Source organism: Delphinus delphis, chromosome 12 (genome assembly GCF_949987515.2).
Source record: "Delphinus delphis chromosome 12, mDelDel1.2, whole genome shotgun sequence".
Lineage (NCBI taxonomy): Eukaryota > Metazoa > Chordata > Mammalia > Artiodactyla > Delphinidae > Delphinus > Delphinus delphis.
The window spans coordinates 51,836,486-51,852,582 of NC_082694.2; the positions used below are offsets into that span (position 1 = coordinate 51,836,486).

The following is a 16,097-nucleotide window of genomic DNA, read 5'->3' on the forward strand; positions in this document are numbered from 1 at the left end:
CTCCAGCCAAGCGCAAAGCAAGCGACTCCGCCGCCTGGCGCAGTTGCCAAGACAGTGCGGCCAGGGCAGCAACGGCACAAACGGCAGAAACCACACCGCGTCCCGGCGGCGGTGGCTGCGAGCCCCAGTGACGCATTGCAGGTACAAACCAGCCAATCAGAGGCCGGTTCAACGATCGTCGCGTTACGCGTCGCTACCACGATGCTCTTCCGCGCCGCAAAGTAGCGCCTCTCAGGCGAGACTCCACCGGCCCTTCAACGGCTCGCTGGGAAGCGAAACCCACTTACGCCATCCGCTCGCCCCCCTCCCTTTATTTCTTGTATCGTCGACCACACAACTGTGGATAAAGTGGTCTCGAGAGGAGTTGGAGTGGAGGGGGTTGGCCGGGACTCGTTTGTGATGTTCCGTTATCTGGCGTGCGGCGGAGGGATCTGGCGGAGGGAGGTGTTTATGAGGCGCTGGGGGCGGAGGGGGAGAATTAGTCCGTGTGGAGCGAGCGAGCTGAGTGGTTGTGTAGTCGAGTCCCGGAGACCGGTAGCGCTTGCAGCATGGTGAGTGCGTCGCTAAGCTGCCGGCGCTCGGCCTGTGGGGGGAAGAGGCTGAAGCGAATTGACGAAGGAAAGGGAACTTGCCACCCTTACACCCTCCAGGAATGGTTTTCGCCAGGGGGATGGCGCACATGAGGCTGGGGGCGCCCGCGGCCGTTGTGTCGCAGGTGCTTCCCCACCCCCCATTCTCCTCAGGGAGGTGTCCCCTAGTATACTGGGGGCCGGGCGCACCGCCCCCGGCTCTGCGGAGCTCCTCAGGGGCTGGATGAGGATGGAGCCCGGGTGGGGGGCAGGTCGGCCTCCGCGAGAGGCGAGAGTGGAAGGGCGGGGGTGAGCCGGAGCGCAGAAGCTTTGGGTCGGGCATCTCGAAAGGTCAGCCCGGGGCCGGATTCAAAAGCCCAACGGACGGTTGGTGCGGACGCCAGGAAGCGCTTTTGTCCGCGCGCGGCCGCCTTGCGCCGAGGGGGCGGGCGGGAGCGCGCGAGGCCGTCAGCCCGCAGCCCCGCGGGTCAGGCCGGGAGGGGGCGAGGGGCGGGCGCGCTCTGTGGGCCGAGCCCGCGCGGCGCGGGGAGCGGCCGGGGGCGGGGCGGGGCGGGCGTGGGGCTGGGGCCGCCGCCCGCCCGGCTAGGCTCGCGCCCCAGCTGCTGCGCTGGCACCTGCAGGACTGCGGAGGTCTGGGCGGCCCGCGGCGCTGCGAGGCCGGCCGTTCCGGCATAGGTTGGGGAGGGCAGCCTCGGCAGGTTCCCATCCCCCTCTGGCGGCGCGAAGGAAGCGGTGAATCCTGATCCTTTTGCTCCCTCTGCGCCTTGAGACCTAATTCCACCTCCCAGGCTGGACATTTAAAATTAAAAAAAATTTTTGAAGTGGTTTTGTCGTTGAAGGAAATGGCTGTATATCTGAAGTCAGGCGCAGCGTCCCACTATTCATCTCGTTAGAGAAAGCCAGAGGCTTCAGCTAGGGTCTGAAAGGCGTTTCCTGTTCACCTACCGAACGCCAGCTCCGGGGTGACTGTCGTTCTGTTGTGAAAGTCGGTCTTACTCTCCTGTAACAATTGGAAGGATGCTTTTGAGAAGGGCCCCAGTCCTCTTCTTGAGTGCGCACGTGCACGCCAAAATGTTAAAGAACCACTACCCCACACAGTGTTGCCCCGCTCCAACCCCCTTGAAAATAACTGGTATTTCCGTAGAGAAAGTGCCAGCTATCTTAACGTGCAGTTCACTTCATTTGTACAGTAATGGCTGTCAAAGACCGTCGTGAAAGAATGGGAACAGGGAATTTTAAAAAGCATTTTCCTGTCACTAGAGAGCGGAACTCCAGTTCTTTCCTGTTTTTTTTTTTAAAAAAAAAAACAACTAATGAGGGCGGTAATTTGCAATACTTATTTTGTCGTTTTTTCTGCCAAGTGGTTACGGGAGATGGGTGTGTCCAGGAGGCAAGGTGACATCTTAAACAGTTGGGAATCCTTGCCAACTGAAACCTCCACCATGTATGGGTGTGGGGAGGGGAGTTCGCATTTGTTTGATGTACTCTTCCATCTTGATATTCTAAATTATTATAAATTTGAATGTGCTGGTTGAGTTTACTTTTAGGTGAAACAGGGTGTACACTATAGGCATGTAATTAAGATTCAAAATTGTGGGGTAAATTTTTCTTTTATTTTATTTCTCATATGAAAGGTAAGGTTTCTTCCTGATCAGTCTGATAATTCAATCAAGAGCTCAAATGGAGTGTCTTGGTGAGGCATAGAGTTTGTATCTACCCTTCGGGGTCCTTTGCCAAGGGTAGACTTTTGTAGTTACTGTTCACATCATTGATGTTTGGCGGGGGGGGGGGGGGGTTCAGTTAAATTGACAGTCATTGTTAACTAATTTGGGAATTGTCCTCAGGTAATTTTATAATTATAAGACCTGACGATTTAAAATTAGGACTCTGTAAAGTCAAAGAATGAACATGTATTTGATGTGGAAATGGAATAAGTTTGCTCACATGGCTCTTGGGTTTACATATAGTTGATGGCTTGTTCGTTGAAGGGAGATTGATTGCATTAAGAAGACTTGAGGCTGGGGTGATAAGTAAAAGATGTGAAGAGGTAGAAAATTTGGTCACTTCAGTCTAATTAAATATCCCATCTAACAGCAAGAAGATCTGTTTCTACTAGACTGAAGAAATTCACCAAGGCTCTATTAAAATATAGAAAGTTCTAGATTCGGCTAGACTGATCAAATTAGGCCTTTAGTAAAGGTAATTTTTAAGAAGTAATATCTAATAGCGTTTTCTCTTTGGGGCCAAGATGCCGTATAAGTGCTGTTCTATCAGAATGAAAGGTATCTTAAACTCTACTGAGATTGCTTTTGATATAGATAAAACAAATACCCTGATTTCTGAAATGGTAGAAAAATTTTTACTTATGAAGCCTTTGTTGTATCTAAGTAGCACTTGGAGTAAACAGGAATCAATGAAGGGCGGAAGTTTGTTTCATTTCAAGCCTATGGACTGATAAACTTACTCTGATATAAATTTTGGATTATTTTTATACCACCTTTCACTAGATAATACTCCAAGGGTATCCATACCTACTTTTGAATGCCATTTGGGAAATGTTTAATAGGTATGTAATTTCCTTAAGGTCACACATGCAGTCTAGATTAGTAGTAGTGTTTTTCTCAGTGTTGACAAATCACCTGCATTTCTCCAAAATGCAGATTCTAGTCTAGTAGGTCTGAGGTGGAACCTGAGAGTGTACTGATGCTTGGGAGCTTTCTCTAGAGTTGACAAGAGCAACAGGAAGAATTACAACAATATTTGTATTTGTAGAAACAAAGGAGTAGGAACTATCATCTCTCTAGTGAGTTATTTACTGAGACAAACACACATTTTGATGAGCTTGAGTTTTCCCAAAAGTATAATTCCTAGTTCTTCTACCAAGAAAATGACTCTCTCCACAGACAGAAATAATGAACCAAATTTATTTGTATTTCTTGGAAAAGGCTTACAAATTACAGTGCTAGGGAGCTTTGTGTTCTTGCTTTTAGTAGGTTTTAATCTGAATGTTGCTGATAAAGGTTATTTTAAAACCTTGAACTCTGGGTTAGTAGTAAATACAAAAAAATTGTCTTTAAGTTTCCTGAAACATTACAAGCAATATCCAGCACTTTCAGGCTATGTAACTTAGTCTCCTGTTTATTCCTTGAAGCTCATTTGTGATCTTTACTGAGATCGCAGACAGGATGGTGTGGGGCCATTAAAATTTTGACTCTTCGAGCAAAATTGGATAATTTTAAAGTTTTCTTCCTGAGGCCTTCTCAGCTTTCATACAAATGAGTCTTCTCAAAATCTCTTCCCGCACAACTTGTCGAGAGAAAAATCCCTGCTGTTTCTGCACGTAGCAGTCATTCCTTCAGCTTTCACATGTGCTGCAGTGTCTTCCACACATTTGGTTTAACTAGTCCTAAACTGATGTGTCTTGCCACATCTGTCCGTGGGCTTGCACCTTATGGTTTCAGTTTGTGGAAGTAGATTTTCTCATCTTAAAGTTAACATGGAATGTGGTGAGGTTGCTGTAAAGGGCTTGATAATGCCCCACCTGTCTGCCTTCTGTGTGGAAGTTGACCTAGTCAGGTTGGTGTTTAACATTACATTGTAGGTTCTTCGGTTAATTAATTTATATAAAATAGTTATCACTGAACTCTTTGGGCTAGCCCTTTACATAGCTTCTCACTTACTGTGCACAATAACCCTGCAAGGTAGGTATTAATATTCTGTGTCACAGGTGAAGTTGACAATGAGAGGTTGAGTAACATGTCCAAGGTCACAGCTATTGAGTGGCAGAGCTGGGATACTAGCCCGGTGATGACTCAAAGCACCATGCTTTTTTCTTGCACCATGCCATGTTGCCCTTCTTTCAAAAATGATAGACGTCCAGCAGAATGGAATGAGACTAGAAGTAAATCATCTATAGCCTCTAACAAAGTAAAAATTAACTCAGTGGATTTACAGGGTTTTAAATCTTATTCCTAGAGAAAACAATCGACTGATTTTATACCAAATACTTGGAGGATTGGGATTTGTAAGGAAAAAAGTAGATAATTTTTATTTTATAAACTTCTGCATCTGAGCTTAATTATTGGCTCTTCAGTTTTAAGTTACTAGACTATTGGCTTTTTTTCTAAAGCAACGAGTTGAGTTTGCATCAAGGTCAAGTCAAAATTGTTTATCAGGGAAAGAAACTTCTTCTTTTCTGGGTTTCTTCTCAAATGTTCTCATGCTGTCTCCTAGAGAAAAAAATGTGATGCTATCCTGTATTAAGGTTTTATCCTTTCCAGGGGTGTGTTCACTTAAAATGAAGGAAACCAGGCAGTGTTTATTATTTTTCTCATACCAATAAGTGAATGGATTAATCATAGTACACTTGACTTCCGTAGGTAGGAATATTAGATAGGAGGCTATTTCTTGTCAGTGTCTCTGGATATATGTACCAATAAGCAATGAAATGTCCAAGGGTGAAGGCCACATGAAGAACAAGGAGGCATGTTATTTTGCAAATATTTTTATTATATTATGCTGTGCTCTGAATTTAAAATTGAAGGTATTGAATATGTCTGACACCTTAGTGTTTAATTCTGACTCTACTAGTTTTGTACTCCTGCTCACTGAAATTTAACCTGAGCCTTTCTCCCCATCTGTAAGATAGGGTATTAATGATATTATTAATACCATTAAGGGTTGTTGTGAAGATTGAATAAAAACAACATATATAGTGGGTTTTAGCAAGTGCCTGAATGTGTTTTTTTTAAAAGTAAAAACAAGTAACGTTTCTCCATTTGCTAAAAACATCACAAATCTTATGCTCACTTTGGAATTTCAAACATCAAGAGAAAATAAGTAGCTGGACTTAACATTTTGTAAGTAATGTACTTCAGATATTCAGAATCCTGGATTCTCTGCAGTTGCATGGCAGGTGAGGAGGAGTAAAAACTGGTACTTTTCATGTTGCTCCAACCAGGACAGCTTGGATTTTTGTCTTTTTGGTAGTTTTGCTTAGTAATTTTGTTGTTGAGGTTTGGAAAATCACATATATGTCCAAGTGAAGTATTTAGCCACTTACAGGGGAATTTTAAATGTAGTCCTTGTTCATTATTTTTGATTCAATGGAGATTTCTGGTATTAATGGTTTGTATTTACCTGAGGAAGTGAACTTAAGTTTAGATATCTTAATTTTGAAAAAGGAAACATTTCTATTGGATCTATCCTTGCTTTAGAAGAATACCAATTCCAATTAAACTTTCTAGTGTGCTAGATTTGCTTTTTAAAAATTTGTGTAAAATTAGACTTTCAAACATATTCTGAAATATTTTCATATCTTAAACTTGGGGGCGAGTTAGCTTAGCTTTGAAGATAAGATGTGTGCATTTTCTGCCCACCTGTGTTTGGTACTAAGGAGTGTTGAACTAAAGTTTATGGAACAGGGTGAACCTTGAATGTTTTTTTTTGTTCTTAATATTTATTTATTTATTTATGGCTGGGTTGGGTCTTCGTTGCTGCATGCGGGCATTCTCTAGTTGTGGTGCACACAGGCTACTTTTCATTGCGGTGCACGTGCTTCTCATTGTGGCAGCTTGTTGTGGAGCACGGGCTGTAGGCACGCGGGCTTCAGTAGTTGCAGCACATGGGCTCAATAGTTGTGGCACACGGGCTTAGTTGCTCCGCAGCATGTGGGATCTTCCTGGACCAGTGGTCGAACCCTTGTCCCCTGCATTGGCAGGTGGATTCTTAACCACTGCACTGCCAGGCAAGTCCCACCTTGAATGTTTTTAAACTTATTTCTGTAAGTGTTAAATTACATACTCTTAAGCCACTTAACTATTTCTTTGATCTCTTTGTAGGCTGACCAGCTGACTGAAGAGCAGATTGCAGGTGAGAAATTACTTACTAGATTATACCCATCGGATTTTATTATAAATTGATGCGCTGTTCTCAAAATAAGGTACTTGTATGACAGAATTAACTTTGATCTATGTAGTAGATGGTAACAAATGAGTGTAATACAGTAATTGAACCTACTCTGGCAAGTGAGAAAGTAAACTTGACTATGAAAGATGTGTGGGGCTAACTGTAATTAAAGACATGTTTTTAGGTTATGTGGATATACTTTTGAGCCTGGTAGGGGTGGTCTTTGTTTTTCTTAGAGATTATCTTGCTGTAAAACATGAATTCTGGGCAGTTTTTAACACTTCATATCAGTCTCCATAGGAAAAGAGGCCAAATAACAGTTAATAGGTAACTCGAAATGTAAAATCAGAAAATGAATGTTGAATTTACCCTGGTTTAAAGTAGCTAATATTTTAACTTTAGAATTGCATATATGGTCATTCAGGGAATAACTTCTCTAGTAAAAGTTAGCATTCTACTTTACAGATGTAGTAAGTTGAACTTTATCTTAAAAAGCAGTGACAGCTGTTGAAATCAGTTTTAAGTTTTGCATCCTTTGATTTGCTATGGAAGTATGTGAAATTGCTACATAAAACTTGATGAGATGATGTTAATATGCCGAACCATTAGTACTTTTGATTTTATTCTACTACTTTGAGATGGCTAGTTAACATCAAAATGTTGGGGAAACTTAATAAATGGTGTTTTGTTTTTTTGATTGCAGTGTTGAAATGCTTTTCAAACTCTATTCCTTGACTTTGATTTATAGACTTATTAACAAAAGCATCAAGCAGTTTTGGCTGCGATAGTTTTCCTGGTAGGCAAGGAATTTCAAGAGCTCAAAATCACTAAAGATTTTTTTTTTTTTTTTTAATGCTAGAATAAACTGAGAAACCCAGTTGGAACTGAGCTATGTAGCCCATTTAAAGTAAGCTCCACCCCTCATACACAAATTTGGTGGAGCCAGAAATCATTAGTGTCCTCAAATACTCATCACAAAATAGTATTTGCTAGGACTGTGTAAAGTACAAAGCTATTAGCATTAAGGACCAATTTAAGCAGGTTTTATTTTTATTTCTTACTGTGTGCATTTGACTTAAACTGGGAATTTGCTTTTTAGGGTTGGTAAACTTGCATGTATAGGGTGTGTTGAAGTAGTCAAGCACAGCTTTGGAAATAATTTCTTTCTTCATATATAAGTGTATTGATGAAATGTAGATTATTCTGAAATAGTTTTCTATATAATGTCTTGAGGAAATGACTTGGGGTATTATTTCCACTCTTAAGTTCTTACCTTCTCTAATACACCTGTCTTTGCCTTTCATTTCTCGGTTGTCCGAGTCAGGTAGTTCTGCATGGCACAGCATGTTCACTTCAGGATAGAAAATGTATTCCTCAAGGTGCCAGTCACATAGTTGATGCGCATTACTCCTCTCCCAAACACACATGCAACTCTTTTAAAAAGTAGTTTGTGTCTGTTAATATAAGAGGCTCAATCCTCTGGCTGATTGCATTTTTGTAAAGAATACTTGTAGTTCATGGAACATTGTCTTTAAGATAAAGTCTGTCTTTTCATTGGTTCCTATCATACAATTAAATTTCTAGTGAGAGTGGTAGGAAAATCTATTTTAGGTTCTTTCCATACCCTGCCTTTTCCTAGGCTTTTAATAAAGCTGTTCTTGGACCCTAGGTTTAGTAAACCTTTAAGGTAGAGGAGCCAAAGCTTTTATGCTATTAAAATAAAAATCCTGTGAAATTGGGGACCTTTTTATTTTCTCTTGTATCCCCAGTACCTCCCACACAGTAAGGACTGAATAAATATTTCTTTTTTGCCATTTACAGTTTTATTAAATTCCCTTAAACTTTGAATAAATACTTCTTTGAATAGATAAATTTTCAAAGAGGTGTGCCACACATATATGTTCTAGAACAGTACCTACCCTATTCCTAAGAATTATTCTGCCTCCTCCCAAAGTCCCCTCTTAATATCTACCTTTGAGGTGAAGGCAAAAAATATTTTTAATCTGGTAAATTGTAATTGCTGGTAACCAGTTAATATCTTAGAGTCTTAGCTCTACTTGTGCTAACAAGCTTCATACATATAATGCAAGGTTGAATATACTAAGGTACTTTTTCAGTTGGCTTTATCTTCACCTGATAATCATTACTACTTCAGATTTGAAATTCCTCTAACAGATAACTTAGTCTAGAAAAAAGTATGCTTATTGTTTAGGTGAAGTTTCTAGAGTTGTTTACGTTACCTTGGTCTTAAAGAGCAATCCAGAACAGTCTAGTGTGACATCACTAACAAGTTAGTTTTGTTGATGACTCTGCCATGATGTCATTAGTTGTTGGTATTTAATATTTAAAGGAAAAATGTAAAATAATTTTTTTCTTTAAAGAAATTTATGCCTAAACCATTAAACTTTTAAAGTTCAGTGTAGGGATAAAACTTATTTGATAAAAAACTAATCTTACTCAACAATAAAGGTTTGGTACATGGCCTTTAAAGGATTAATAAGTTCGGAATTTTTATAAATAAATAGAAATTGATAAACAGGCATTTGATTTTTCTTGTGATTGTTTCATGATGACCTGTTTTAATAGAATTATAAGTTTATGTAAAAAATATTTAGAAAGGTACCCTGGGGTTGCTAATGAACAAATAAAACAAGTAATAGTATGATTTCTGAAAGTTTCAACTTGGGCATAACTAGAATGGATTTGGGGAGGTTCCATCAATTATGTTGAAGATAGCTGTTCTGTGACATTCAGGACCTGTTTTCTTACGTGAATTGAGGTTTTGACTCCTAGGTTTATATTCAACTCATTCCTGGGAAATAACTGTTTAGAATGATATGCTTCTATACATTAAGATTAAACTGTTCTGAAGAACAGGTGGAGAGCTATAAAAGCAGGTGAAGTAAAATTGTACTTTTCAGTTTATTCTTATTTTAAGTTTTTGCAGGTGTTTCTGCCTCTTTAGTGTAAAAATACAAATAGAGATTTGGAATAAACCTTGACCTTCAAAGTATTTTTATTCGTTCCTTTTTGTATGCATGAAGTAAACACTAGTTACAGCATAGAAATGGTTTTATTTTCTGCTTTTCACTTATTCCAGCAAATATTTTAAGAGTTATTAGATGTTTAAACTTCTTGAAATTTAGAACACACATACATAAACTTATAGCATGCATCTTTCAGAATTTGTCCTTTAAGTTAAATCACGTAGTAAAATGATTATGGCTAGTTATACTGGGAATTTTTGTACATGATGGTGGTGTTACACGATAACTGTATTATAGCAGAGAATGTAATGTAAATAAGTATAAATCTCTAAGTACTTTAATTTTCTTGGAGCCTAAGTTATTAGGTGATAGATGCTACTGTGTTCCGAACCTAATAGTTTATATATTTCTAGACAGTATTTGTACATCCTGTTTTTTTAAAAAACCTGAGTGTAAAATGGAAATGTTTTCATCAAATTCTGCTATTTGTAGGACTCTGATTTATTTTTGTCATTGGGTTGGTCTAGGTTAGTACTGCATATTTTCATAAGATCAGTCAGTAGTTTGGTACTAAGCTTCTGATATCAGGTGAGTTCCTCTGAAGACAAGTAATATTTAAATGGAGTGGAATGTTTAGCACTCAGTAGTAGTAAGTGGCACTTACTACTTACTGAGTGTAGCGAACTATAACTAGTCAGTGATACCTGGTCTAAAGCTAAGCAATTAAAAGAATCAAAGCAGAAGAAAATAGTGTGATAATCCAAAAAGGTAATAGGACTCAGGTAGTTGTGTGGGTAATTTTAAATAAAGAATCCATTTGGAGGCTATTGTGATAGTCCAGATAAAAGATGATAGGGTCATTAGCCAAAATGTTGGATGTAGAGATGAGCAAAGAATCAGGCAGTATTTAAATAGCAGAATTCAGCAGGCCTTGACAGGTTTCAGGGAAAAAGAATTAAGGTGGCTTTTGTTTGCATTCCTAGGGTTGCTGAGGAGTATAGAATTGATTTTCATTAAGTCTTCCTTGAGGTCAGCCAGGGAAGATATCCTGTAGGAGTGAGAAATAAAAATATTATGTTGAGAGTGATGAGTGGACTAAAGATGTGAAGTCTTCATTATTAGTGGGCATAGATGAAATGGCCAAGGAGAGAAAAAAGGATAAGAAAATTGGTCACGTCTATATGTAAGAGACAAATAGGAGCAAGACCCTTTGGCAGTAGGAGGTAGAAGGTAAATTACTGTTGTGAAAGCCAAGAGAAGTTTGAGAGTTTTCCAGTGTAGCTGTGGATGCTGCAGGAAAATGAGACCATCTTTTTCTCGACATTTATTAAGTACTTATTTGCCAGGCATAGTTCTAAGTGCTTTACCTATCCTAATTCTTAAATTTAGGAAGTAGGTACAGTTATCCCCACTTAACACACGTGAGAAAGCTGAGGCAGAAAATTTGCCCAAGGTTATTTATATTACTAGTAAGTAGCAGAGCTGGAATTTTTTAGCCCAGGCAGTTGAATTCCAAAGTCCGCTTTTAGCTTCTGTGCTGTATGCTTTTGTGTTTGCTTGCTGACTGGGCCTAATATCTTTGCTAGCTTTGTTAACTAGCTCACTTATATGCCCTTGCACTACCAAATTAAATCTCTGCTTTAGTTTGTCTATATTCAGGTATTCTGGACTGTTGCTCCAGTAGCTTTCCATGTAATCTAGTGGTGAATTGAAAGCAACATAATTTCACAAGAAGATATAAAAGATTTTAGGCAATAATATATCTCACTCTATTATAAGCTTGGGATTTTATATTCTGAAGAAAGGTCTAAATTTTGTTTTCAGTGATACAGCTCTTAGTTAAAACTGGCCATTCATATCTTGATCATCCCATTGTTAACATCATTATAGATTATTTGGTCCCTTCTGTCTTCGAGAAAAGGAAGCTGGCCTATTGCAGGTTGTTCTGAAATTGAAATTTTTTTCTTTTTAATTTAGTAGGTGATTAAATAGACTTAATTTAAACTTTGGGGATTACTGTAAGCAGTACAGTTGCTATATAGAAGTATGTATTTAGTAACAGTAGTTTTCCTTTTCTATTCTGAGTGTAGGTTAGATCTGTAATTTTGAATTGTGTTCCACAGAGCAGCTTCAACAGAAAATAGAGAAGCCAGTCATCTGGGGCTTTGAGTGTTTTCCTCTTTCAACAATAGTTTGACTCTTATCTGGACTACATTTTGAAGTTCCCTGTAAGATTTTAGATGAAAAAACTCTCAGATCAATACATGAGCATATGATTAGCTAAAAATGTTTGAAATACCACAAGGTTTCCTCACCTAATCCTTCAGGAATCAAAATCCCATTTCAGGTCCTATCTCTCTATATATGTTTGCTTTGACGGTTGATGAATACATTTCATTTAGGAGGTTACTTTTTTATTGTTAACCTGTGCATTTGGATTGTGGTCTCTCTTTCAAACAGAATTCAAAGAAGCTTTTTCACTATTTGACAAGGATGGTGATGGAACTATAACAACAAAGGAGTTGGGAACTGTAATGAGGTCTCTTGGGCAGAATCCCACAGAAGCAGAGTTACAGGACATGATTAATGAGGTGGATGCTGATGGTAAGTCTTTTTAGTTTCAGGGTTTGGGAAGGGGGAGTTGGCATTTAAGTTCTGTTGTAATGTTTCAACTAAACAAACCATTTCAGGTAACGGCACAATTGACTTCCCGGAATTTCTGACAATGATGGCAAGAAAAATGAAAGACACAGACAGTGAAGAAGAAATTAGAGAAGCATTCCGTGTGTTTGATAAGGTAAGTATCCAAAGACTGGATTTGTTCAATTTTAATTTGAGGATAAAAAGATATCAGGACCTCTTAATCTGTGAAGACTTGTTTTTCTGATGATTTACCAACATATTTTAATAGCAAGCAAAAGCTTTTTAAGAATTCAGTGTAGATGGAGGTTTCCTAATAACATATATATTGCATTAGTTTTGTGGCGAAAGAGGCATCACTTGACTTTGGAACCAAGAAATTGTGATTTCAATATAGAATATCCTGCTTGACTCTCAGTGACATTTAATATATAGGTCAGCTATTTGTAAACTCTCTTTAGTTTGTATAGATTACTAAAGTATATTTTGCTCCCTAATGTGAAGTTTAATAAACTTCTATTCCAACTCGTTACGTCTATAATTTTGCTTAGACGTTTTACTACATTTTTTTGTAGGATGGTAATGGCTATATTAGTGCAGCAGAGCTCCGCCATGTGATGACAAACCTTGGAGAGAAGTTAACAGATGAAGAGGTTGATGAAATGATCAGGGAAGCAGATATCGATGGTGATGGTCAAGTAAACTATGAAGGTAAGTCTTTCACTGTCACTGCCGTATTCTGTGTTTTGACTTTAAGGTAGAGGTTCTTGTTAGGTATCTGATAGGTCAAAATTAGTGACATTCCCCCCACCACCAGAATTGGAGATGCTAAAACAGTTACTGATATTTACCAACCTTTTGCTATTCAGAGTGTTGTGCACAGATTAGGCAACATCATTGTCACCTGAGAGCTTTTTAGAACTATTTATTATCAGATCCTGTCCCTTTACTTAGAATCTACATTTTAATAAGATTCTTGGGTGACTTCATAATGCACATTAAAGTTTGAGAAGCACTACACTCCAAATTATGATAAAACAATTTTTGTTAACAATTCTGGAACAGTGTGAAAAGCTTCTTCAAACTTATTTCAAGATCCTGAAAGTTAAGGTGACTTTCTTTCATTGGATTTTCCTTCCCTCTAATTAGCTTTAAGTCTAAAATTATACATGCTTCAGTTCAGAAGTATCATATGTGATATTGAACTAAGAGCAAGAATGCTTTTTATTTGTAATAGCTTATCTAAAGCATTAATTTGGTTTATTCATTAATAATCATAAATAATTTTGGTTTTTGAAGGTCCAGCCTTGGCAGTAAACTAGCTTTCTTCTGTACTTCATGATAATTTTGAGGAAAGAAAGGGGAATGGAGACTGCTTAGTGATTGAGTAAATGTGATTGGTTTTGTCAGACTTTTGCCATTGACTCAACATTTTTGTGTACTTCTGACTCAACATTTTTGTGTACTTCTTTTTCAGAGTTTGTACAAATGATGACAGCAAAGTGAAGACATTGTACAGAATGTGTTAAATTTCTTGTACAAAATTGTTTATTTGCCTTTTCTTTGTTTGTAACTTATCTGTAAAAGGTTTCCCCCCTGTTGTCAAAAAAAATATGCATGTATAGTAATTAGGACTTCATTCCTCCATGTTTTCTTCCCTTATCTTACTGTCATTGTCCTGAAACCTTATTTTAGAAAAATTGATCAAGTAACATGTTGCATGTGGCTTACTCTGGATATATCTAATAAGCCCTTCTGCACATCTAAACTTAGATGGAGTTGGTCAAATGAGGGAACATCTGGGTTATGCCTTTTTTTTTTTTAAGTAGTTTTCTTTAGGAACTGTCAGCATGTTGTTGTTGAAGTGTGGAGTTGTAACTCTGCGTGGACTATGGACAGTCAACAATATGTACTTAAAAGTTGCACTATTGCAAAACGGGTGTTTTATCCAGGTACTCGTACACTATTTTTTTGTACTGCTGGTCCTGTACCAGAAACATTTTCTTTTATTGTTACTTGCTTTTTAAACTTTGTTTTAGCCACTTAAAGAAAATCTGCTTAATGGCACAATTTGCCTCAAATCCATTCCAAGTTGTATATTTGTTTTCCAATAAAAAAATTACAATTTACCCAACTGTTGCTCTGAATCTGAGTCATTTACTTAACTTGAGGTTAAATAGTTTTGAGAATCAAGTGGGGAGGTGGTTTCTACTTGGTATAATTTAAGTTTAGATAAGTAATTTTTTTGACTACTTAAGACTGTTTGGTTTTTAAATTATACTTCCTTCAAAAGGTTTAAGTGGAAGATTAAGAAACGTTTTGTAAGTGTACCTAGCATGGGGACTGGCATAAGGTAGGTGTTCAGTGTTGCTGCCTACCTTTTTAATATATTTTTCAACTTTGGCATTTGTTTATCCATATAGACTTCAGCCATGCAGTGATTTTTTTAAATGTTTGTGTTTAAAAACACAAAAAATCCAAATGGGGGTGTGGGTCATTATGTTTTGCCTCTATTTTTTAATGTTTTACTCAGTGCTTTTTAATTCTACTACCAGAAAACAAAGGAGAATTTTCAGTTGTGCCTGCCTGTCTGCAACATACTTTTACAAATAAGGTATCTTTAGTAGTGGATTGACAGTAACTAAACCTTGTTTTAGTATTTGCTTGCTTCTAAACTGTTGCTTTCTCTATAAACTACTCAAAAGGTGGTTATCAGGGTTTCTGTTTTTCTAACTACCTTTTAAATACTTAAGGAAAGATTGCATAGCAAAGCAGAGCCAAGATTAAAACATTTAAGTATAATTGTTACTTGATTATTACAGCCACAAAGTTTTTAATTTCCCAGGGGCGCAATTTGTTTACTGTGCATCTTTGACTATTTTAATATCACTGTTATTAGTTCTACAGGAAAATGGAAAACTGGATGGTCAGTGAAGGAAAAGAGTTAAGTATGTTTTAGGTAGGATGAGGGAAGTTAACAGGAATTGATAGGCAGGCAGTACTAATTAGGAAGAGCTTCATTAGATAAGAGTTTAGTCAAAGGTGGGAGAAGATTCATGTGTCTAGCTGTTGAGGCACAGTAATCTCCAGAATATTAAACATGGGCTTTGGAGTTTCATTGCAACAGTATTCAGATCATTGCTCTGTATAACTTTGAAGAGATCAGTATTACCTGAGCCTCGGTTATCTTACCTGTAAAATGGGTGTGATTTACCCAGCTGGTTTCTAACTTTGTTTTTATAATAATGTTAGGTAAAGCACTTAGCATAGTTCCTGGTATTTGCATTAAGTGTTCAATCTATGCTGTTAAATCAGTTATGATCCTTGTAAAATGAGGGAATTGGGCAAAGTTAATATTGGTGCTTTTCCAGTTCCAATAGTTTGAAGTAAAGTTGTTGATAACAAGGTGGAAGGGGAAAACACGTCTTTGGGGTACTTTGTGTATCATGTTACTGATTTTATATTCTTGTAATCTTCATGAAAATCACACAGTAAGCATTACATAATCTTAAATCAGGACTATAATTTTAAAACCTTATCTTCAAATCTTACCCGTATTACCTGTTTTATATTAGCATCATGGTAATTGATGATTCTTTTCCCAAATACTGTCTGTAGTATGTTTGCTTTCAGATGATTCTAACCTAAACTATCACTGTTGCAGTTAAAAGTGATCCTGGAATATGTAGAATATGAAGTATTTTACCTAGAATTTTTATTAAAAATCTGATGCGTAGCAGAGGCACTGTTGATCTCTACGAAGTATAGTCTCGTATTTGCAAAGAGAAATGGTTCCTCCCTTTAAAACTGCTGTAATGATAACCTGAAAATAAATCTTAAACTTTTCTCAGTGATATTATGCAAGACAGTGTTTTCTTAAGGGGACATTTTGTTTATTCTGCATACTTAGTCTGCTTTATTGGTGAAGTCCTTGAAATCATTTACCCATGCTGTTTCTATTTTTGCAATACCC

At 37.9% G+C, this 16,097-nt stretch overlaps 1 protein-coding gene across 1 annotated transcript; it reads left to right on the plus strand.

Moving 5' to 3' along the window:
• The first annotated feature begins 533 nt into the window (after positions 1-533).
• Positions 534-14,258, plus strand: CALM2 (calmodulin 2). The gene is made up of 6 exons (XM_060026672.1): positions 534-551; positions 6,431-6,461; positions 11,945-12,088; positions 12,175-12,281; positions 12,700-12,835; positions 13,602-14,258. The coding sequence occupies exons 1-6, from the start codon at positions 549-551 to the stop codon at positions 13,628-13,630; spliced, it is 450 nt and encodes a 149-aa protein (XP_059882655.1). The 5' UTR covers positions 534-548; the 3' UTR covers positions 13,631-14,258.
• The last annotated feature ends 1,839 nt before the right edge of the window (positions 14,259-16,097 follow it).

What these genes read in the sequence shown, in the direction of transcription:
- CALM2 (XM_060026672.1), top strand. An exon ending in TAATGAGGTGGATGCTGATG is followed by an intron (nt 12,089 to 12,174) that starts GTAAGTCTTTTT and finishes AAACCATTTCAG; the next exon opens with GTAACGGCACAATTGACTTC. An exon ending in CATTCCGTGTGTTTGATAAG is followed by an intron (nt 12,282 to 12,699) that starts GTAAGTATCCAA and finishes ATTTTTTTGTAG; the next exon opens with GATGGTAATGGCTATATTAG.